This window comes from Acartia tonsa, chromosome 13 (assembly GCF_053477335.1).
Source record: "Acartia tonsa isolate MP-2025a chromosome 13, ASM5347733v1, whole genome shotgun sequence".
Lineage (NCBI taxonomy): Eukaryota > Metazoa > Arthropoda > Copepoda > Calanoida > Acartiidae > Acartia > Acartia tonsa.
The window spans coordinates 6,888,183-6,912,228 of NC_137272.1; the positions used below are offsets into that span (position 1 = coordinate 6,888,183).

Genomic DNA, 24,046 nt, shown 5'->3' on the forward strand with positions numbered 1-24,046 from the left:
AAAAACTAAAATTGAAAATTGGGGGAGGGGTTGCCGACATCCCCGGGCCCCGACCCTCCTAAAAAAAATTTTTTCTTTTAAATCTAAACAGTTACCAAGACAAAGAGCTAATTCAAGTTGACTTTAGCACTTTTGGTGTATTTTCAAGCAGTACAAAAAGGTTAAAGTATGATCCATTTCTAAACATAATTTCTTTCAGGAACGATGGAGGGAAGTTTTCGGAGAGGACCAGCCCTCCGACAGACCAGTAAAACGTTTGCTTGACCCAGAAGAATATTGGGACAAAGAGTACACTGTTCTTGTTAAGAGTACACAAGACGAGGATTTAGTACCTAGGTAAGTACACAAAGAGTACACACTTGTTAACATTACACAAGACGAGGATTTAGTACCTAGGTAAGTATACAAAGAGTACACACTTGTTAACATTACACAAGACGAGGATTTAGTACCTAGGTAAGTACACAAAGAGTACACTGTTCTTGTTAAGAGTACACAAGACGAGGATTTAGTACTTAGGTAAGTACACAAAGAGTACACACTTGTTAACTTTACACAAGACGAGGATTTAGAATCTAGGTAAATACAACTGTACATTAATCCAGTAATTTAAAAGGATAAGACAATGTCCGATAAATTAATGACTATACACAACACTACTCCTTCTGTAGATTACAAATAGGGGTTGAAACGTTTGCACACTTAATAAACCAACCAATAAAAAAGTCTCCAAAGAAAGTCTCCAAAGTTGTTGAGCCAACGAATAAGAAATGCTATTATAAAACTTTAGGGACTAAAGTAATAAACAGCCAAATGTGTCTCCCTGTATTTAATTATACATAATATTGTTTAAGGATTAATCTCTCTGATTACGCGTTGTGGAACAAAGAGCCGGCCTCGCGGAAGCTTGTAGAGGAGGGAGATTTGGGAGAGTGGTGGTACACATACAGATCCTGTTACTTTTTTATAAGGATTATATTGGATATAAATTTTTTAAGGATTGATCTCTCTGATTATGCGTTGTGGAACAAAGAGCCGGCCTCGCGGAAGCTTGTAGGAGAAGGAGATTTGACAAGAGTTTACCTGAAAATCCGCGAGCTGGCCTCTGACAGCCTTAAACTCAATCAGATGGCAGAAGATATTGAAAGTAAAGTTAAGGTTAGGTTTTAATTCTTATAATAAAGTAACAGGATGTCTACCTGTCTGTACCGAAGGATCACACTAATCGCAGTACTGATATGGTTCTCCTTTACAGGGTACCTAGCTTCTCAAGTTTTCATGGTTCCTTGGAAGATTTTGTAACTACAACAACAAACAGACAGACAGATAAACAGATAGACATCCTGTTACTTTATCAAAAGGGGATCAAACATTTAGGAAACTGATGAAACTAGAAACCAAGAGTTACCAGAACCAAGAACAGCAAAATCAACAAATAAAAAACAGGCAACAAAAAATATTATTCTTGTAGAATTGAACTTTTGTGTCAAAATTAATTCCAAAACCAAAACGTTAATAATGAATCCGTTAATTTATCTTAGAGGATGAGACAATGGACGAATAATTTCTATACAACCTCTATGCTGATAAACAAAATTACCCCTAGAATTGTTTGTTGTAAAGTTTGGAACTAGCCAATCGAAATTAAATTAAAAAAGTTTTTTAGCCATAAATTAGAGAACATTGGTAGTGCGAATGGGCGCTTGTCCTTAAATCTGGGTGATAGACGTCGCTCTTCTATGAGTACTACTTTTAAAATATACTTTTACTGAAATACCCATAGACATTCTCAAAGCTGGTATGTCAGTGTAGAATGATAGTCCCTTTACTCCCACAATTATAATACGAATTTGGTTAGGCGCGTGACAGCCTAACAAAATACCCACGCACGGTACTATATTGCTTTAATCTAAGAGTAGATGGTTGGTTATAATGTCCGATCTATATCATTTAATAATATTAAGTTTTATAAGGAGGAAGATGGGTTTTATAATGTGTATTTGCATTACAAGTGGATCAAGGGGGGGGGGGGGGAAGTTCTGACACATTTGCGTAAACCTGGTGTATAGGCTTTATCTTTGGACTGAGAGGATAGGTTATTAGGGATAAAATCATTCTTATATGATGAATTTCCCCAAGATTTAAGATTTTTTGGATAGGCCTCCAGGTTCCGGAGCTCCAGGCCTCCAGGTGGTCTCTGTACAGGTAAAAATGAAAAATAAGATTTTTTTTTTTGAAGAGTTAGAGGTTAACTTATAAAACAAAATACGCTTCTTTTTGATTGTTATTCACATATTTGAAGAAAAAACATACATATTTTGTCTCCTAAGCTGACATCTAACTCTAAAAAAAAAAAAAATTTTTCATTTTTACCTGTAAAGAGACCACCTGGAGGCCTGGAGCTCTGGAACCTGGAGGCCTATCCAAAAAATCTTAAATCTAGGGGAAATTCATCATATAAGAATGATTTTATCCCTAATAACCTATCCTATCAGTCCAAAGATAAAGCCTATACACCAGGTTTACGCAAATGTGTCAGAACTTCCCCCCCCTTATATATTAATGTTACAAGATAGGATATAATATACATAAGTGCAGGAGAACATAAGTAGTAGTAGGAATCATGAGATTGCCTTAAGTCCATAGCAGTGAATTGTGCATAGTGTTAGGCCTTTAGGAAAGAACCTATGCACAAATTATGCTAAGTGCCAAGGAACCTAAATTAAAACTACAATGCATGCTAAATTAACTAAGATCATTACCTTTAAGCCAGGAGAAGAAGAGAACTAGATAGTTCAAGAGTTAGTAAATAACTAAAATTTTTAATAGCTACAAGTTATAAAGATAACTTATTATCATGATTTAATTAATGTCTGATCAATAAAGTGTTTGTATGTTAACTTGTGACGTCAATGAAGCTATGGCTTTAGGAATGCTTAGTTTACTTAATGGGTTACATGGTTACTTTAACAGTAGATACAACATTATTATATAATCACATAACAATAGTTAATCACAAATAGATTACCATAGATAGGCTAGTATTGTCCATATATGGGAGTATATAGATAGTATTAGGCAAAAATACAAAAAAAATAGCATTAAAACTGCCTATGGGCTAGTCATAATGATTATGTCTTATGCCCTGAGATGTGAAAGATAATTATGCTTAATGATCATTCTAGTCCAGATTAATATTCTTATATTGAGTAAAAATATAGGGTTTAATGCATAAATTGAATTAGATGCGAAGCATTTCTATAAATTACATGTCTGTATGTTCAAATCTTTTGAAACTTAGATGTCGCACATCCAACATGTTTATAAAACTTTGGGTACCAATTTTCACAGTACAATGTACCCTACCAACCTGTATATATAGTAGATACATATTATATTTTTAAAATTCCACTGAAAATGATTTTTCTCTTAGAGAGGGGACAATGAACTGTTTAATAAAATAGTCCCCAAAGTTTTATAATAACGTTTTATTAATTCGTTGTATTAACAACTTTGGGGTCTCTAGTGAACTGTGTTTAGTTGATTCATTAAGTTCAGTATTCAAACGTTTCAACCACTAAGTTTAATCTACAGAAGGGGTAATTTTGTATATCATCATTGGGAATGTACGCCAATTTATCGGCCATTGTCTTGTCCCTTTAGATCCTTGGGTTTTTCTACTTATTCTATACCTATATATTATAAGCGACAACTTTTCTGTTTTTTACCTTGTGAATTATTTTCGACAGTTTTTTTACTAAACGGCTTGATTTATTGCATTAAGATCCATGACAGATGTATATAGGAAATAAACGTCTATAAATGAGCTCGAGTCTGAGTGTTTTTAAGTAACTTGTCCCAAGGGGAACCCCTGTTCAATTTTTTTATAACTCTTGTGAAATATGTGGAAAAAGATTCTCTGATATTGGTGTTTTGGCTATACATATTTGGAAAAAAATAGACCATTCTCATGTAATTTATGTGGCAAATCACTTTCAGTTTTTTAGATATTGTCAAATAAAAAAAGTTTGGTCTGGTCAATGTTAAAAATTCTTTAACATAAAATCATATCTATCCAATGCCTAATATATTCTACTAAGACATATAAAAGTTCACTACTCTAAGTACCTTTACTCTTTAAATACACTTCGTAGAACTATCCCTTTATCGATTTTAGAAAGAGAGTTCAACGAAAAATAAACGTCAAACGTTAAATAGCTATATTTTGAATATAAATAAAAACAATTAAAATGCCACTAGAGGCCTCTAGGGGCGTAGCCGCTAGTTTATAAAATAGTAAATAATAGAAATCTTAGTTTTAAAATGATAATAATGAAATTTAATAAAGACGGAAAGAAAGGGAAGTGAGAGAGAGGGACATTTAATCTTTATGTGTAGTAACTATTTTTGTAGTTGGGTTGATATTCAGGGATTGGACAATGGAAGAAAAAGATTAATATTCGGGGATAGGCCAATGGAAGAAAAAGATTAATTCTCAATCTAGCCAATAGCGGGATAATTTTAGAACGCCGCCTCTAGTTAAATAATATTAGTAATATTTATAATTTGTTGAAAACAGGCCAGGCCAAAGAAAACAATTTCCACATTTTTCAAGCCGTCTTCCCAACTGGATGAACCTAGTATAGGGCCACCAGGTCCTGTGAGGCTTGGAGCTGGTGGTACACAACAAGATAAAGCTGATAAAATTACTGGGGAACAGGTACTATACTAATTCAGGGGTCTAAAGGGATTGGACAATGGCCGATAAATTGATGCACACCCCCTAATTATGATACACAAAATTACCATTTCTGTGGATTATAATTAGTAGTTGAAAGGTTTTGACATTCAACTAATTGAATTAACCAATTTAACTTAATTAAAAGTCCCCAAGGTTTGTTAAGAAAACGTTATTTCAAGACTTTAGGGACTAGTATAATAAACAGCCCATTTTCTCCTCTCTCCCTGGGTACTATACTAACAAAATTATTGGTGAAACATTTTAATCTTCTCCTTATACTAAAGGGGGGGGGGGAAATGTGGTGACTCGTGCCACGACATACCAGCAATTTTATTTTGGGTGCTACTCCCTTAGTTTTAGAGATAATTGGGTGAAATCTTTTGGGCTGGGTCACTAATTACCCCAACTAGAGGTATCTTTCAAAAAAAACGGCGGCGGGTCCGCCGCTCCCGCCGTTCGCCGCCATTTTCCGCCGCCGCCAAAAAAATTTTTTTTATTGCATTTCTCGCCGAATTAGGCAATTTGGAATCATTTGAGACCATGTTATTTTTTTCAAAAATTTTTCCCCTTATAACCAACCCTGCAGGGGGACTTGGTCATTTTTTTCAAATTCTCGTTTATTAAGGTATATCTTAAATTCAGTGCCTCTCCTAAGCTTTTAAAGATATTGAGACAAAACCTTTTGAGGTAAATCAGTAAAAAATATTTGAATAAAAAATGGCGGCGGTACCGCCGCTCCCGCCGTCCACCGCCATTTACCGCCGCCGCCGCCAAAAATTTTTTTATTGCATTTCTCGCCGAATTAGTCAATTTGGAATCATTTGAGACCATGTTATTTTTTTCAAAAATTTTTCCCCTTATAACCAACCCTGCAGGGGGACTTAGTCATTTTTTTCAAATTCTCGTTTATTAAGGTATATCTTAAATTCAGTGCCTCTCCTAAGCTTTTAAAGATATTGAAACATAATCTTTTGAGGTAGATCAGCAAAAAAATATTTGAATAAAAAATGGCGGCGATACCGCCGCTCCCGCCATCCACCGCAATTTTCCGCCGCCCACAGGACGGCTTGTAAGGGGAAAAATTTTTGAAAAAAATAATATGGTCTCAAATGATTCCAAATTGCCTAATTCGGCGAGAAATGCAATAAAAAAATTTTTGGCGGCGGCGGAAAATGGCGGTAGACGGCGGGAGCGGCGGTACCGCCGCCATTTTTTTATTCAAATATTTTTTACTGATCTACCTCAAAAGGTTTTGTCTCAATATCTTTAAAAGCTTAGGAGAGGCACTGAATTTAAGATATACCTTGATAAACGAGAATTTGAAAAAAATGACTAAGTCCCCCCGCAGGGTTGGTTATAAGGGGAAAAATTTTTGAAAAAAATAACATGGTCTCAAATGATTCCAAATTGCCTAATTCGGCGAGAAATGCAATAAAAAAAATTTTGGCGGCGGCGGAAAATGGCGGTGGACGGCGGGAGCGGCGGTACCGCCGCCATTTTTTTATTCAAATATTTTTTACTGATCTACCTCAAAAGGTTTTGTCTCAATATCTTTAAAAGCTTAGGAGAGGCACTGAATTTAAGATATACCTTGATAAACGAGAATTTGAAAAAAATGACTAAGTCCCCCCGCAGGGTTGGTTATAAGGGGAAAAATTTTTGAAAAAAATAACATGGTCTCAAATGATTCCAAATTGCCTAATTCGGCGAGAAATGCAATAAATTTTTTTTTTTTGGCGGCGGCGGAAAATGGCGGCGAACGGCGGGAGCGGCGGACCCGCCGCCGTTTTTTTTGAAAGATACCTCTAGTTGGGGTAATTAGTGACCCAGCCCAAAAGATTTCACCCAATTATCTCTAAAACTAAGGGAGTAGCACCCAAAATAAAATTGCAGGTATGTCGTGGCACGAGTCACCACATTTTCCCCCCCCCCTTTTATGTTTTGAATAATCCTTATAATAAAGTAACAGGATGTTTGTGTGTTTGTATGTTTGTACCGAAGGATCTCGCTAACCGCTGAACCGATCGGGTTCTCCTTAACAGGGTAGCTTCTCATAGGTCCCGGGAAGGTTTATAACTATTTTCTTGGGGGGTGGGACACCCCCAACCCCCCAAAAAAATAAAAAATCCCCCCCAAAAAAATAAAAAAATAAGAAATTGAATTATTAAATAAAATTCGACTCTCTCCTACTCAAGTGCCCCTAGAGTCCTCTAGGGGCGTAGCCGCTAGTCTAAAGATATAAAGTGTTACTTTTTTTTTCAGAGCCAATCAGATTCCAGAATTACATAGCCATTGTTTTGTTTAATTTTCATTAATTTTTAAGTTTAACTGCTTATGTCCTAAAAGTGAGAATTTTAAAAATCAGACCAATATATTTTTTTTCTATAAAAATAATAAATGCAGCAATTTTATAATCATTACCTTCAATTTGATTTTTCTTTTTCAGGAGTCTGATATTGATATCAACGAGATTCTTGCTTCTCCAACAAGTGTTATGGATGTAGTAGAAGATATTCCAGTTACAGGGACAGGATATAAAGTTAATGAACAACAGTTTAAGGAGATATATATCAAGTAAAACCAAGGGATCTAAAGGGTTACCAACAATAGCCGATAAATTGGTGTACATCCCCAGTGATAATACACAAAATTACCCCTTCTGTAGATTAAGAGTAGTGGTTGAAAGGTTTAAACTTTTAAATTTTCAACCAACCAATCAAAACTCAATAATAGTGCTCAAAGTTGTTGAGCCATTGAATAAGAAAACTTTATTGTAAAACTTTGGGGACTGAGGAATTTAACAGCTCTATTTCCGCTCTCTCTCTCTCTCTGAATTCATTCACTATATCTTTATCTTAAATCAGATGAGCCTATGCTTGACAAGAATGATGATGATATTGAAATAATTGAAATTATTGAGAACAAGAATGCTGAAGAACCAGTTGTTGATCAATACAAAGATCTTATTGATGATCTTTTAGACGAAAGGAATGATTTTAATTGAATTAAGAAGAACTATTTGATTTGAAGAAACATAAAGAGCTTCATTCACATATTTTCCGTAAAGTTGTATGCTAGCATTTAGTCAGGATCTACTGCAGTTCATGGTAAAATATTGCTGGTAACGAATATTGCTGAAAATCTATGAATTTTAAAGGCAAAAGCCAAACGGCTGAACGTACAGATCATACCCGCACACCATTTTAAGCGGTATAAGAAGGCCTACAAATAATCTGGAATAGCCAAGATCCAATGATGCACAGGGAAAGCTTCACTGAAGAAAAAGCGCGTAAAATAGGCCTTTTTCGCGCATTTATCTGCACTGCGATATAATTATGCATTATTGATCTATGGTTATTCCAGATTATTTGTAGGCCTTCTTATGCCGCTTAAAACTGTTTTCGGGCATGATGTGTACGTTCAGCCGTTTGGCAGCTAGCAGCCTTTTAAATTCATAGATTTTTAGCAATATTCGTTACCAGCAATATTTTACCGTGAACTGCAGTAGATCCTTTAGTCAAATGCGCATCAAACTGCTCTTAATTTTGACCATTTCATATATACATATGGTCGAAATTAAGAACAGTTTGACTTAATGAGCGCATTTGACTAAAAATGACTCTCTTTATATTTGAGTAGATATATTCACACTTTTTAAGGTTATAACTTATAGGTAGTAATAATACCAAGAAAAAAAATCTAAGACAAAAATAAGTTTCTATGTTATCAGGAATGGCCCTACAAAAGCTCTTACCTACACTGACTAGCTCTTTTAATGACATACAAGTTCTTTTGTATTAAAGATTAAAATGATTCATGTACTCAGTGACAATGATAGTGGAATTGGATTTAGCTCTCTGGAACTACCATATACATTCGATGTTGATACTGTTCTGGAAAATAAACATAAATATAAGGTAGACATTTTTGAGATTTTTAATGCAAGTCTTTTAGTATCATTGTTGTTTAAGTGAAAAAGGAGGAAGAGGGTGGTAATTTGAAGATATACTAAGAAAAGTTGGGGTCATGGAAAGAAAACGAAGTTGCAGGCTTCCTCGCATTTTCACAGTAGCTTTTGAAAGGTTATTTAAGGTTAGGTAAGTGTTAATGATTGCCCCGCAGGGGCTAGAAATAGGAGAAAAGCTACTGTTAAAAAGCGACGAAACCCGAAACTTCGTTTTCTTTCCATGATCCAAAGATTACTTCGAAGAATAAAGAAAGATCCTCTATTATCTAATGATTAATAATATAAAGTCACAACAAGGCATAACAGAAGAAATTAACCCAGTTTTATTTTTTAGTAGCGAAGCTACACTATAATTTTAAACATTCGTTTGTCCATCTGAAACGTTTTTGGGGTAACGCTATTTTCTCGGCTCCTTTTGAAGATAGATGGTTTAACTTTTTTGAGATAAGATAAGTTCACATTGTTCATATTTTCGCAGAGTTTATTACAATTTGTTTAGTAATTGGGGTGCTAGATCGATTCCTAGATTTCCACGTTAATTTAAATTTTTGAAAGGTTTCCAGACTGGCCAGAGTGTACGTTTTGTACGTAACGTATCGAATCTGAGTACGTTCTGGTTTTTTTTCTGGTTATTTTGATATGTGTACGTAACGTATTTTATATTTTGAATTTTTGTACGTTTTACGTTTTTTTTAAGAATAAGAATCAAATATTAGTAGAAAAGTAATTTGTATGTTTTGTACGAAAATTTTTGCAAAAACAATAGGTGTATTATATCAAATAAATTCAATAATATCTTCAATTTTCATAGAACAAAAATATGTAGGTAAATTATGCATATATGTTATTAGAACTTACAGTTTAAATTTATGGATTTGAAATATATGTCCTATAGATTTAGTTTAAACTATTGAACAGAAAGAGATATGCAGTTGACTAAATTCAAGTTTAAATGCATTTCATGCAACTACCCCTTTAATAGATTTTACGATAATTTTTTTCAAATTCTTTATATATATACTTGGGTAAATTTTCCGAGATATCATATGGTGCTCAGTTTAGGATTAAGAAGTCTTATTTTTTGGTATCTTCAGTTTTTAAAGAATAAGAATCAAATATAAGTATAAAAGTATTTTTATATTTATTTGTATTTGTACAAAAAGTATTACAAAAATAGTATATTATCTATAATACAAAGTAGAATGATGTCTGTCTGTCTGCTTGTCCGTCTGTATATCAGAAGCTCAATATCTCAGTAACCACTTGTCAGGGATGTATATTTCCTGATAATGTCTCACCTCATTAGGAAGAGAAAATGACTGACAGTTCTTAAGCTCTTATAAGGCAGAATCACGACATATTACCATTGTTAGGTTCTTAATGATAATAAGAAAATGCTGATTAATTGAGTAATAGTGGGGTAATAGTAGAGTGGTAATAGAGGAGTGGTAATAGAGGAGGTGAAAAAACTGTTCCAATCCTGAGCTTTAGGAATCTGACATTATTGATTATCTGAAAGTACAAGACTTTCAGTAATTGAGAAAAATTTAGGGGGGGTATGCTCAGGAATGAAATTAGTTTATGTAGGCTTGCTTTGCTTCTCATGGGTGTGCCTCTGGTCATCTAAAATAAGAACATTTTTAATGTACATATAGTACACTGGGGGGGCGGGAGAAATGACCAGTAGGTACTCCCATGATTGCAAGCTGAAATATAACAAATAATAATAAATATATTTTTAAATTTTTATTTTATAATATTTTATCACAATTAATAAACATATAATAATACAATGTTAAATATTGTTTTTTTTTAGTATTTTGATATTTTTTTTTTTTGCTTTGTTTTTATAATTTATAGGTTATGTACATAATTATACACACATAATTAATCTTCTTCCCATGGTGAGGGTAGAATGAGTGGGTAAGCTTCATTGTCTCTAAGATCATGAACTTCCTGATTGGTCTTCAGATAGTTGAAATAGAGAGCATTAGCATGAAGGCTACTCTCATTTAGCTGATCAATGAAAGGGATATCATCTTCAGCAAATAGTTTGGCAATACTCCTAGTTCCTCTAGTAGTTTCACGGAACTTATTTTTCCAGTCTGTTCTATACTGGATGCGGACAGTGCGAACAATGTTGTCTTCAGACACTATACATTCAGTTACACGTCCAATTCGCCAAATATGATCAGAACTTAGTTCTTCCTGATCTTTCTTAAAGATGACAATATCACCTTCTTCTGGTTGAACTGTTGTTCTGTTGAACCTGGAAGGTCTAGGAACATAGTTCATTATATGTTCTGTTCGCCAGACTTTCCACCAGGATTCTGTCATTAACTGGATCTGTTTTAACAGTCTACCTGGTTGGGCTAGTGATGCTGGCCCAGTGGGGGCTCTACGGTTGTTGCGCCCCATTATAAGTCTGTTAGGACTTATTAGGTCAACATGTCCTAATTCATCTGTTTTAGATGAAAGGCATAGAGGTATGTTGTTGAGCTCATTTGCACAATAACTAAATGCTGTTTCATATGAGACAACATCCAATGTTAAACCACTATAGGTTTGGTAAAAGATATTTTTAATCTCTATTATATTTCTTTCAACACAACCTTGAAAGTTAGGGGTAGCAGTAGGACTTACTGCGTGGTCAAAAGTGACATCAAATTTACCATTTACCAAATTTACAATTTAGTATCTTTACCTGCTTTGACCAATAGGGATCCTGGGTCAGAAAAAACTTTAGCAGGTACTCCATAGCGATGTGTCAATCGCATGAAGGCTTGTAGAAAGGCTTCAGTACTATATTTAGTCATCACGTGGGCAGCTATAGCGCCAGATGATGGATCTCTAGCTACCATGCCCCATACCTTGACTGATGATCTGTGATTGTGTTCACAGATTGCTGTAAATGGGCCCATAAGATCCACCTGTGCAAAGTAAAAAGGTGGTGCTATGGTCAGTCGATTCTCATGGACTGGGGCCATTTCAGCTTCAAGAAGTCGAGCTTTGTACCTGCGGCAATGCACACAAGCTACTCTTACTTCCTTTGCCAAGTCTCTGCCTCCTAATATAAAGGCAATATTCCGAGACTCGTTCAGTGTAGCATTTGTATTTCTGTGGTGAACAAGTTTATGTGAGCATATAACATGATACTGTATGCCACTGGTGAAAACCTATCAATGATTGGTCTGACAAAACTAAGTGGTCTTATGTCAGACATGATCTTTTCAATATCATTGATGGCTTGTCCTTCCAAAATTCTTCCAGAGTACAGCAATATCCCTTTCTTAACTAAGGAATTATTTTTGTACTCTTTTGGATTGCTAAAGCGATATACTTCTTTTGTTGCTTTCTTAAAGAAGTAATTTTCTGCTTCTGCTAACTCATCATGTGTAAATGTGAGAGAGTGTGATGTGGCTTTTTCAGCAGCTTTGGTCTTGCTACTACGTGTAACTTGCTGGTCAGCTTTTAGCCTTGACTTAAAATCATATTTGCAGAATCTGTTACAGATTGCAATGACTCTGACAGCCTTGCGCCATGGTAAGGCTGTAGGCAAGTAAAGATACTTACTGTATACTTTCCTTTCCTCAATTTGAGACTTACCTGGTAAGGGATCAGTATAGTTCACTAATATCTCTTTGCTGACAGCAATTTCAGCTTCCTTATCCAAGTTTATCTGAGATATTTTCTTGAGTGGCATGTCCTCATACTTTAAGTACATCCATCTCTTACCATTCTGCCATTCTGAATGTTCATCAATGTCTTTTACAGAAGCATTCATCCTGGAGCCTAAATCAGCTATGTTTTCTGCCGATGGTATATGTCTCCATTGTTCTACTTCAGAAAAACGTCTGATTTCTATAACAGAGCTTCTGATGCCAAGTGACATTGGCCTAGTATCCTGACTGATCCAGGACAGAACAACAGAGGAGTCTGTAACATAAGTGACTTTTCGCACTTTGCCTTTTAAATTTTTGATAACTGTGTCAGCCAGGGTAACACCAGCTACAGCAGCTTTTAGCTCAGCTCTAGGTATAGTGGAGCCACTGACAATCTTAGACTTGCCAGCAACTAGCCTGACACACACCTGTCCATGCTTATTTTCAGTTCTGGCATGAACACAAACTATAGCAAGATGCTGACTAGCGTCCATGCTAACAAAGAGGTCTATGGGTTCTAGGGCATCTTTGGGCATGACTGCCTTGGAAACTTAATATCAGTGACTTGGACCATCATATTTATGTTGTCAACCCAAACATCTAGATACTTCTCTGGCAACAAATCATCCCAACCTTTACCTTCATGGAGTATTTCATGAAAATCATATTTAAATTTAGCTGAACAGGGTGCAATTAACCCAATCGGGTCAAAGTTGCCACCAATTTTACTAAGAAGGGTTCTCTTAGTAAAAGTCAATGCAAGTGCATCTTTAAGATTGCCTTGGACTGGCAATGGGCGCTTGCCTCTTTTGATTTTGCCAAAATAGAGTTCTTTGGCATCTAACATAAGGCAATCCTTGATAGGATTCCATCGGTAGCCAAGGAAGGATACTGTTTCTCCATCCTTGGAAACACTTTCATCTGGAGGTACTCCAGTTCTAGTGTAAGATTTTGCAGCCATTCCACCCTTTTTAAGAGTGAAGACTTGGCCAGCAATGATCTCATCAAGTTCTTTATTTGATGAAGCAGTATCATTTGTATCATCCACATATGTTTTGTTCTTTAATGTGGTTGCACCCTTAGCATGTTCAGGGTGATTCTTGATCACATGAACTGCAAGTTTCTGGATACCTTCATAGGTCTGGTTTCCAGATGATGTGACACCATATATGGCTGTCAAAATAACCCTCTCTTCAATAGGACCATCTGGATCAAGGTCCTTATACCAGAGGTATCGCTGCCACCTGTAATGTTCTGGGTTCAGCGCAATCTGGTTGTAGGCCATCTGAATGTCACTACAGAAAGCATATGGACCAGATCTAAAGTTTAAGTTGAGATCTAGAATCTTTTCCAACTTATTTGATCCCTTAGCAAGGACATCATTTAAAGATTTTCCAGTTGCTGTACGGGATGATGCATCAAAAACTACCCTCATGGGAGTTGAAAGAGAGCCTTCTTTGGCAACAAATCGCCAAGGGAGGTAATATTCACCTGGCAGATCCACCAATAGTTTCTGGTGCTCTGGAGGTAAATCTGTGACATTGCAGCTGTATCCACGACTAGCAAGTTTTTCATGACTGGCTATGACTTGAGCTTTAGCTTCTGGGTCATTAGCTAGCTTTTTCATTTGCCCTTTCAGGATTTTCAGAGCAATATGCCTGTTAGGCGCTAAATCCTTTGTAGGATCTGAGGTGAATGGAAGGGAAGCAGTTATTTTCTTCCTTTCAATGTCATAATGGGTCCTTGACTGTATAAGAGCGTCTTCAGACTCTTCTTTAAGGCTGGTGGCTTCAAGCTTGTCTCCATGCTTGCAATCCACACATCCTCTACAAGATATACACCTGTATGAGGCCTCTGTACCAAGCAGCTCAATTTCAAGGTAACGTTTGAGCTTTTTCTTAGCACTGAGATCTTGAAGATCATAATCCTTGTTGAGTTTTACAGGTTCTTCATTGCTGTAAACCAACTCATTTGAGTTTATATTTTCCCAAGACTCATCCTCATTAGCAGCAATCCAAGACTTTCTGGATTCAAGCAATGAGTTGTTAATATATCTGTAAGCCTTAAGTTCATTGGTAAAGAATGAGGCTGTACCTATAAAGGACACGGTTTCCTTGGCTTTAGCCCAAGAGTGATGGGGTCCTCCAAGAACACCTGCATGGCCATCAACTCCATCAAATGGACTATGATAGAGTGATAACCCACAGGGTAATGTGCATACCAAGTATGGATAATAGGTATTATATTTAATACCTAATATGATATCAACCTCACAGCCCCCTATATTGCTGGGTACTGTAGGTAAGATTTCATTGCCCTTGTAGTGGCGGACAAGATCTTGAAAGGCCTCTTGCAATTCCCAGACAGGAAATGGTGCAGTAAGGCGATCCATCTTGGTAGCAATGATTGTGGCCTTGACCTGGGATTCTGTCATAGGCAGGTAGAATTTATCACTACCATGTGGTATTACCCCCTGCTACATTCATAGTATTAGGGCCAGGGCGAAACACTGTGCTGCCAACTTTGGAGGCAGCATGTGTAGAAATAGCTGCAGCACCACAGCCACTGTCAAAGAAGACAAATATATGAGAGCCATCTAGCGCCTTTATTTTCTGGCACATAAATATGGCAGGTGTTCCTACATCTGGAATAGTACCATCTTCAGATGGAACTAATGCATTAACTGTTTCATTATCAGTTAGAGTAGGTCCATTAAGATAATTGGTTTGAGAGGTGTTAGGCATTTGACCAACTGGAAGTGAATTTTTGAACTCATTCATCCTCTCAGCATTAGCATCACCATGAGTGGCGCACACAAGAATATGTTTTTGCATTCTATGGACAGAATACTGACATTTCCCAACTTTACAGGTAAAATTGGTTCTGCAATCATTCTTGTGTTTGCTCCACCATTCTTCAATTGAAGTAAACTCTACCTGTGCATCCAGTTGCAAGCACCTGTAGCAGCTCTTAGTTGTTACATTAAGCTTTTTCCTATCTTTAATAGGAGCTTGAATGTATTGCTCACAGTTGTACATGTGAGTATGTCTCCCATGACATAAGTTACATTTCATGGGAGTTGGTTTCTTGCCAGCACCTGTGTATACTAGAGCTGGGGTTGGGGTACCCATATTTGATATTTGAGTACTATTTGAGGGTGCAGATGTTTCTGAAGAAACATATGTAGCACCTTGGGCCTTAGGTTGGTTCCTGGCCCCCCTAATTCCATTATTAGATTGAATTTGGGGTTGGGCTGATTGCAACACAGATCTACTTTCGTTGTGTGCAAGCCAGTAAGATATTTGATGAATTTCTTCATCTAAATAGCGCAATAAAGCATTATAGCATAATTCGCCATCAGAGCATCCCATGCTAACCTGAGATCTAAAAGTTCTTGTGATCTCTTTGAAATGCTCTTTAATCAAAAGTCCTGATACAGCATTAGCAAGATCCAGCTTATAATAGAGCAAGTTTTCAGCTTGGTATTTGACAGTAAAGATTTGGATTGATCCAAGTTGGGATCGCACCTCAACCAGCCAATTCAATTGCTGCTCCCACCCAGAGGTAGTATTTGCTTTTTCTTTCTGGCAAGAATTAGGTCCTTACTGCCATAGAAAGAAGCAAGCTTATCCATTACAGCTGTAGTGGTTTCCTCAGAGGACACCATTTTGGCTGCAATACCTTTAAGACATTTCTCTTTAAGGATGGATAAAATTTCACAATTTGCTAGGGAGGGGAGTGAATCAATGTATGTATCAAATTTCTCCCTGAAGGTGTAGAAGTTTAGTTCATCTTCTTTACCTCCTGAAAAGGTTGGCAATGGTAAAGTTGCCATCTTATCTTTGGAGGGCATATTACCATGTGAGAATCCATGTTTTTCTTTTTGATTATCAACATGGCCCTCACATTCATATATCAAGCTTTCAAGCTCAGTAATAGCTTCATTGAGGTTATGAGCATCCTCAGCAAGCTCGCATGACATTGCATTATCACACAAGTCACAAGCCTTCTTCAAGGCCCTTTGGCTCTTTTCAAGAAGTTCCTTGAATCTGCTGTGAGCTTTGTTGAATTTACCAAGTTGATTACAGTCCACAGCAATTAACTCAGAAAATGAATCACCAAGATCTGCTAGTTAAACTAAAACAGGATCTCGTTTTTGATGGACTCTTGCCTTTTTAATTGCTAGAGTCAAACTATTGTTTTGGCAGTCCGTAGTTCTGGTTGCCATAGGTAGCTGACTAAGACCAGTAGAAAGCAAGGTTGATGGAAGTCCTTGCTTATTACCATTCTGATCATTGTCATTGCTACTACCTGCAGATTGTTGGCCATTTACTGCAGGTCTAGGAATTTTCATTTGTTTAATTCCAGAAGCCAAATCCTCAGAAGTTTTCTCTGAGTTGGCAGATTTGCTCAAGTGAGCCTGGATTGCAAGGCTCTTTTCCATTAGCCGTTTTCGTAATGCCTTACCTGCCTCCATATCCTGAGGTGTAAACTCAGGAGTTGGGTATCTCCTGAAGTAATTAAGGTTGTCACCCAACCTTCTAACAGCAAGGTCTATTTCTTTGCTCTGGCTATTCAAAAAGTCATGGGTCCGACTAAATAAATCTGCAATATATATTTTGCAGTCTTCATCTAGAGTGTGAGCATTATCGCACTCTAGCATTAATTCCCTAGGATCTTTTTGAGCCATTGTGGATAAGTTACTCAAGGATCCTACAGAAATATTGTGTGTACTAGTGGAGGCACTGGGTAAGCTTCCAGGGAGGTTATCGTCTTGACCTCTCTCAGTTATGTCTAATGCATCCTCAAAAACAGAGTCAACAATAGACTGTATATTACTATAAGTAAGATTAGGGGAAAAAGGATCCCAATCAAGATCCTCTCTATCTTCAATCCCAGATAGATGATCAGGATTATCAGACTCAACTTGGAGATGTGATCCAAATGGTGTACTAGCACTTAATGGTTGTTCTGGTACTAGTTCCTGGTTATCAGTATAAACCAGATTAGTGTCTTTGGGTCTGACACTGTCTAAAGATACACTTTAAGTTTTACTCTAGAAAAGTCCAAAGGTGGGTGTAAAGTACGCTTACAGGACCTAGTTACTGGTCCAGATTCAGTATCTTCACAGTCATGAAAAACAATATCAGTGAGCTTGCTTGGTTCACCTGCAAACACTTCAGATTTAGACAATGTCCGTCTGATAGGTCGGGAGTTCTTATTTACCGGAACTCCTCATCTTAACTTACATCTGCTAAACTCTAGTTGTTTATTAACAGATCGCTTGCGAGCACGGGTGTCTGTGCTTGCTTGTTGAGATGGTTCTGACTGTTTAGTAGTCCAGACCTCCCTCATTTGATTATAGCTGTATACAGCAAATTTAGAATCTTGATCTGATTCTAAACTCCTGAGGTAATGCTTGTAAAACAACTATAAAATTTACTATAACCTAATGCTGTTCAAGTCAACATTCAGTTATAGGAGTCTTTCAAGGGTTCCTGAAAGACTTTATAACTAACTATAGGTAGTATGTTCTCTACCGTAGGTCAGTTTTTTCACTGTCAGGGATGTATATTTCCTGATAATGTCTCACCTCATTAGGAAGAGAAAATGACTGACAGTTCTTAAGCTCTTATAAGGCAGAATCACGACATATTACCATTGTTAGGTTCTTAATGATAATAAGAAAATGCTGATTAATTGAGTAATAGTGGGGTAATAGTAGAGTGGTAATAGAGGAGTGGTAATAGAGGAGGTGAAAAAACTGTTCCAATCCTGAGCTTTAGGAATCTGACATTATTGATAATCTGAAAGTACAAGACTTTCAGTAATTGAGAAAAATTTAGGGGGGGTATGCTCAGGAATGAAATTAGTTTATGTAGGCTTGCTTTGCTTCTCATGGGTGTGCCTCTGGTCATATAAAATAAGAACATTTATAATGTACATATAGTACATCACTGAACCTATTGGGCTCTACTCTTCATGGAATATACCTAATAGTCCTGTGATGGTTTTTTGCTATTTTCTTTGGGGGAGGGACACTTAAAGCTTTTTAATTTCTACTAGGATTAGAGGCTTCGCCCCTAGCCTCTAGAGGCTTCGTCCCCTCTTTTATAGAATCATTTGTTAAAAATTTGTCAAAAAAAATATAAAAAATTGTGATTATTTTTTTCATTTAGGCTTCGCCCCAGGGTGCGGTGGGGGTTTCCCCACCCCGCTGATTCGCATTAGTTTACAAAAATAAATTGAGGGGTGGTTGATTTTTTTGGGGGGGTGGGTTTCCCAGAAAATAGCCTATAACTACCACAGGACCAGTAGATATATTCCCTGAAGATTAGAATTTAGAACCCAATCTGTTCAGCGGATACCAAGATCTTAAGCTTTAGACAGACAGGCATTGATTTACTTTGTATTAAAGCCTAGTATTTTCTGAGATATTTAGCAATAGACAAAATAACCCTATATCCTATTATATGTTTATCTTATAAATCCTTTTTTTCTGTAACGAAGAATCTCGCTAACTGCTGAACCGACATGATCTTTGTGAGGTTGTAGGCTATTTTCTCTGTCCTTCCATATCCCTTCAAAAACCTGTATTCAAAATGGTAGAAAAATAGCCTAAAACCATCTCTGTAACTGTGTGAAGTAGTTATGAAAATCTTAAGCATCAGACAAAAAACTTACTACTTTATTTGATAGAATATACTTAGTACGTAATAACAGGATGTATGTATCTCTGTCAGTTTACTTGTACCGAAGGTTCACGCTAACCGCTAAACCGATATGGTTCTCCTTTACAAGGTAGCTTCTCATAGCTCCTGGGAGAGGGTACAAGAGAAACTACTCTTAGAAAAAAATCACCACCCTTCCCCTATTTATTCTTTCTTTTTAAAATTGGAATCAGAAATCCCCCTCCCTCACTAAAAAAATTATTAGCGAAGCTACTCTATAATCACTTTGTCAGTCCGTTATTTTCTCGGCTCCTGTTTTTTGATTGAATAAGTTCACATTCTACATATTTTCATTGAGATTTGCCTTTTTGTTGGGTGCTAGATCTATTCCTCGATTTTCTTTTTTTCATGGTTTTCTCGACTTCTATTCAAGATAGACGGCTGAAATTTTCAGGGAATAAATAAATTAACATTCTAAATATTTTCAAAAAGTTTCTTTAAGGTTTGTCTATTTGTTGCAGTGCTAGATCGATTCCTAGATGTATAGGTTTTTGTGATTTTCACAACTCATATTCCTGATAGACGGTTGTAATTTTCAGGGATTGTATTAGTTTTCATTCTTAATACTTCCACTAAATTTCATTGAGATTTGCTTAATGGTTGGGGGGCTGAATTTATTCTTAGATTTTCACGTTATTATATATTTTTAAAAGGTTTTGTGATTTATTCAAATAAGTTAAATGCTTATTTTTTACGACACTACTCTATAGTTTATATAGTTCCCAGATTTCCATCCATAACTTTTGAGCTTCGCTACTTAAGGATGTTGTCATCCTTGTTTTTTACTTTTTATTTTTAAATAAAAAAAAATGGGTTTTTGAATTCAACTCCCCCCCCCCCCCCCCTAATCAAGTTCCTCTAGAGGCCTCTAAGGGCGTAGTCGCTGGTCCTTATAATAGGATATACTTTGTACATAATAACTATTTTGGGGAAGAGTATCACCATCCACCCTCCCAAGAGAAATTGACTTTAGAAAATAAACTACCTCCTCCCCCCAAAAATGAATTTTAATTGCTCACTGATATTAAGTTAATTTTTTTTCCAGATGTCTATAAATAACTTTTGAGCTTCGCTACTTATGTATGTTGTCATCCATGTTTTTTTTTATTGAATTCAACTCTCCCCTCCTCAAGTGCCCCTAGAGGCCTTTAGGAGCGTAGACGCTAGTTCTTTTGAATAGAGTAATAGGATATCTTGTGTGTCAGTTCGCTATGGTTCTCCTTTACAGGTAGCTGCTAGTAGACTTAAATGTATTGATAATAGGTAACTAGGAAATTATTTAACTTATTTTTATTAGGAATGTACGTTTTTGTACGTTTTTTTACTTTTTTTTATGTACGTAACGTATTTTTTTGTGTACGTTATGTACGTTTTTTATTTTCAAAATTGGCTGGCCAGTCTGGGTTTCGTGAGCTATTTTATCAAGTCTGATGTATTATTTTATGATACTGCTCTATAGTTCATTTTTCCGGATGTCCATCCATAATTATTTGAACTTTGCTACTTATGGACGTTGTCATCCTTGTTTCTCCCTGTAGTAACATTCTATAAACAAAGAGGAGTTTTTCTTGAAATTTTTAAAACTAAAAATGTAATTATTTGACTACCTATCAGTTTTGAAAATAATTACCACAAATAGATTTAACGAATGTTTCGTTCAGACAACCCCGGAAACGATAGACAAGTGGTTTGAATTAAAAGATAAATACAAAAACATGTTTCTTAGTGAATTACATGAAAACTTTATACAAGTAAGATTTTAAAGATAATATTAAGAACGGAATGATTATAAATTATTTTTCTATAATTAGCAGGGATCCAAAGGGATAAGACAATGGTCGATAAATTGATTTACATCCCTATTGAGAAACGCAAAATCACTTTCTGTAGATTCAAATTAGTGTCCAGACCTCCCTCATTTGATTATAGCTGTATACAGCAAATTTAGAATCTTGATCTGATTCTAAACTCCTGAGGTAATGCTTGTAAAACAACTATAAAATTTACTATAACCTAATGCTGTTCAAGTCAACATTCAGTTATAGGAGTCTTTCAAGGGTTCCTGAAAGACTTTATAACTAACTATAGGTAGTATGTTCTCTACCGTAGGTCAGTTTTTTCACTGTCAGGGATGTATATTTCCTGATAATGTCTCACCTCATTAGGAAGAGAAAATGACTGACAGTTCTTAAGCTCTTATAAGGCAGAATCACGACATATTACCATTGTTAGGTTCTTAATGATAATAAGAAAATGCTGATTAATTGAGTAATAGTGGGGTAATAGTAGAGTGGTAATAGAGGAGGTGAAAAAACTGTTCCAATCCTGAGCTTTAGGAATCTGACATTATTGATAATCTGAAAGTACAAGACTTTCAGTAATTGAGAAAAATTTAGGGGGGGTATGCTCAGGAATGAAATTAGTTTATGTAGGCTTGCTTTGCTTCTCATGGGTGTGCCTCTGGTCATCTAAAATAAGAACATTTATAATGTACATATAGTACATCACTGAACCTATTGGGCTCTACTCTTCATGGAATATACCTAATAGTCCTGTGATGGTTTTTTGCTATTTTCTTTGGGGGAGGGACACTTAAAGCTTTTTAATTTCTACTAGGATTAGAGGCTTCGCCCCTAGCCTCTAGAGGCTTCGTCCCCTCTTTTATAGAATCATTTGTTAAAAATTTGTCAAAAAAAATATAAAAAATTGTGATTATTTTTTTCATTTAGGCTTCGCCCCAGGGTGCGGTGGGGGTTTCCCCACCCCGCTGATTCGCATTAGTTTACAAAAATAAATTGAGGGGTGGTTGATTTTTTTGGGGGGGTGGGTTTCCCAGAAAATAGCCTATAACTACCACAGGACCAGTAGATATATTCCCTGAAGATTAGAATTTAGAACCCAATCTGTTCAGCGGATACCAAGATCTTAAGCTTTAGACAGACAGGCATTGATTTACTTTGTATTAAAGCCTAGTATTTTCTGAGATATTTAGCAATAGACAAAATAACCCTATATCCTATTATATGTTTATCTTATAAATCCTTTTTTTCTGTAACGAAGAATCTCGCTAACTGCTGAACCGACATGATCTTTGTGAGGTTGTAGGCTATTTTCTCTGTCCTTCCATATCCCTTCAAAAACCTGTATTCAAAATGGTAGAAAAATAGCCTAAAACCATCTCGGTAACTGTGTGAAGTAGTTATGAAAATCTTAAGCATCAGACAAAAAACTTACTACTTTATTTGATAGAATATACTTAGTACGTAATAACAGGATGTATGTATCTCTGTCAGTTTACTTGTACCGAAGGTTCACGCTAACCGCTAAACCGATATGGTTCTCCTTTACAAGGTAGCTTCTCATAGCTCCTGGGAGAGGGTACAAGAGAAACTACTCTTAGAAAAAAATCACCACCCTTCCCCTATTTATTCTTTCTTTTTAAAATTGGAATCAGAAATCCCCCTCCCTCACTAAAAAAATTATTAGCGAAGCTACTCTATAATCACTTTGTCAGTCCGTTATTTTCTCGGCTCCTGTTTTTTGATTGAATAAGTTCACATTCTACATATTTTCATTGAGATTTGCCTTTTTGTTGGGTGCTAGATCTATTCCTCGATTTTCTTTTTTTCATGGTTTTCTCGACTTCTATTCAAGATAGACGGCTGAAATTTTCAGGGAATAAATAAATTAACATTCTAAATATTTTCAAAAAGTTTCTTTAAGGTTTGTCTATTTGTTGCAGTGCTAGATCGATTCCTAGATGTATAGGTTTTTGTGATTTTCACAACTCATATTCCTGATAGACGGTTGTAATTTTCAGGGATTGTATTAGTTTTCATTCTTAATACTTCCACTAAATTTCATTGAGATTTGCTTAATGGTTGGGGGGCTGAATTTATTCTTAGATTTTCACGTTATTATATATTTTTAAAAGGTTTTGTGATTTATTCAAATAAGTTAAATGCTTATTTTTTACGACACTACTCTATAGTTTATATAGTTCCCAGATTTCCATCCATAACTTTTGAGCTTCGCTACTTAAGGATGTTGTCATCCTTGTTTTTTACTTTTTATTTTTAAATAAAAAAAAATGGGTTTTTGAATTCAACTCCCCCCCCCCCCCCCTAATCAAGTTCCTCTAGAGGCCTCTAAGGGCGTAGTCGCTGGTCCTTATAATAGGATATACTTTGTACATAATAACTATTTTGGGGAAGAGTATCACCATCCACCCTCCCAAGAGAAATTGACTTTAGAAAATAAACTACCTCCTCCCCCCAAAAATGAATTTTAATTGCTCACTGATATTAAGTTAATTTTTTTTCCAGATGTCTATAAATAACTTTTGAGCTTCGCTACTTATGTATGTTGTCATCCATGTTTTTTTTTATTGAATTCAACTCTCCCCTCCTCAAGTGCCCCTAGAGGCCTTTAGGAGCGTAGACGCTAGTTCTTTTGAATAGAGTAATAGGATATCTTGTGTGTCAGTTCGCTATGGTTCTCCTTTACAGGTAGCTGCTAGTAGACTTAAATGTATTGATAATAGGTAACTAGGAAATTATTTAACTTATTTTTATTAGGAATGTACGTTTTTGTACGTTTTTTTACTTTTTTTTATGTACGTAACGTATTTTTTTGTGTACGTTATGTACGTTTTTTATTTTCAAAATTGGCTGGCCAGTCTGGGTTTCGTGAGCTATTTTATCAAGTCTGATGTATTATTTTATGATACTGCTCTATAGTTCATTTTTCCGGATGTCCATCCATAATTATTTGAACTTTGCTACTTATGGACGTTGTCATCCTTGTTTCTCCCTGTAGTAACATTCTATAAACAAAGAGGAGTTTTTCTTGAAATTTTTAAAACTAAAAATGTAATTATTTGACTACCTATCAGTTTTGAAAATAATTACCACAAATAGATTAAACGAATGTTTCGTTCAGACAA

General features: G+C 35.9%; 1 protein-coding gene across 1 annotated transcript in view; it reads left to right on the top strand.

The window, feature by feature from the left end:
- Fancm (FA complementation group M) overlaps nucleotides 1-20,884 on the top strand; it is a 40,312-nt gene extending 19,428 nt beyond the window's left edge. The window contains exons 27-34 of the mRNA XM_080146176.1: nucleotides 200-336; nucleotides 999-1,158; nucleotides 1,378-1,446; nucleotides 4,580-4,720; nucleotides 7,188-7,263; nucleotides 7,603-7,727; nucleotides 8,566-8,658; nucleotides 20,763-20,884. Coding sequence (XP_080002302.1) covers nucleotides 200-336; nucleotides 999-1,158; nucleotides 1,378-1,446; nucleotides 4,580-4,720; nucleotides 7,188-7,263; nucleotides 7,603-7,727; nucleotides 8,566-8,658; nucleotides 20,763-20,864 — 903 coding nt within the window. The 3' untranslated portion in view covers nucleotides 20,865-20,884. The remainder of the gene's footprint in view (nucleotides 1-199; nucleotides 337-998; nucleotides 1,159-1,377; nucleotides 1,447-4,579; nucleotides 4,721-7,187; nucleotides 7,264-7,602; nucleotides 7,728-8,565; nucleotides 8,659-20,762) is intronic.
- The last annotated feature ends 3,162 nt before the right edge of the window (nucleotides 20,885-24,046 follow it).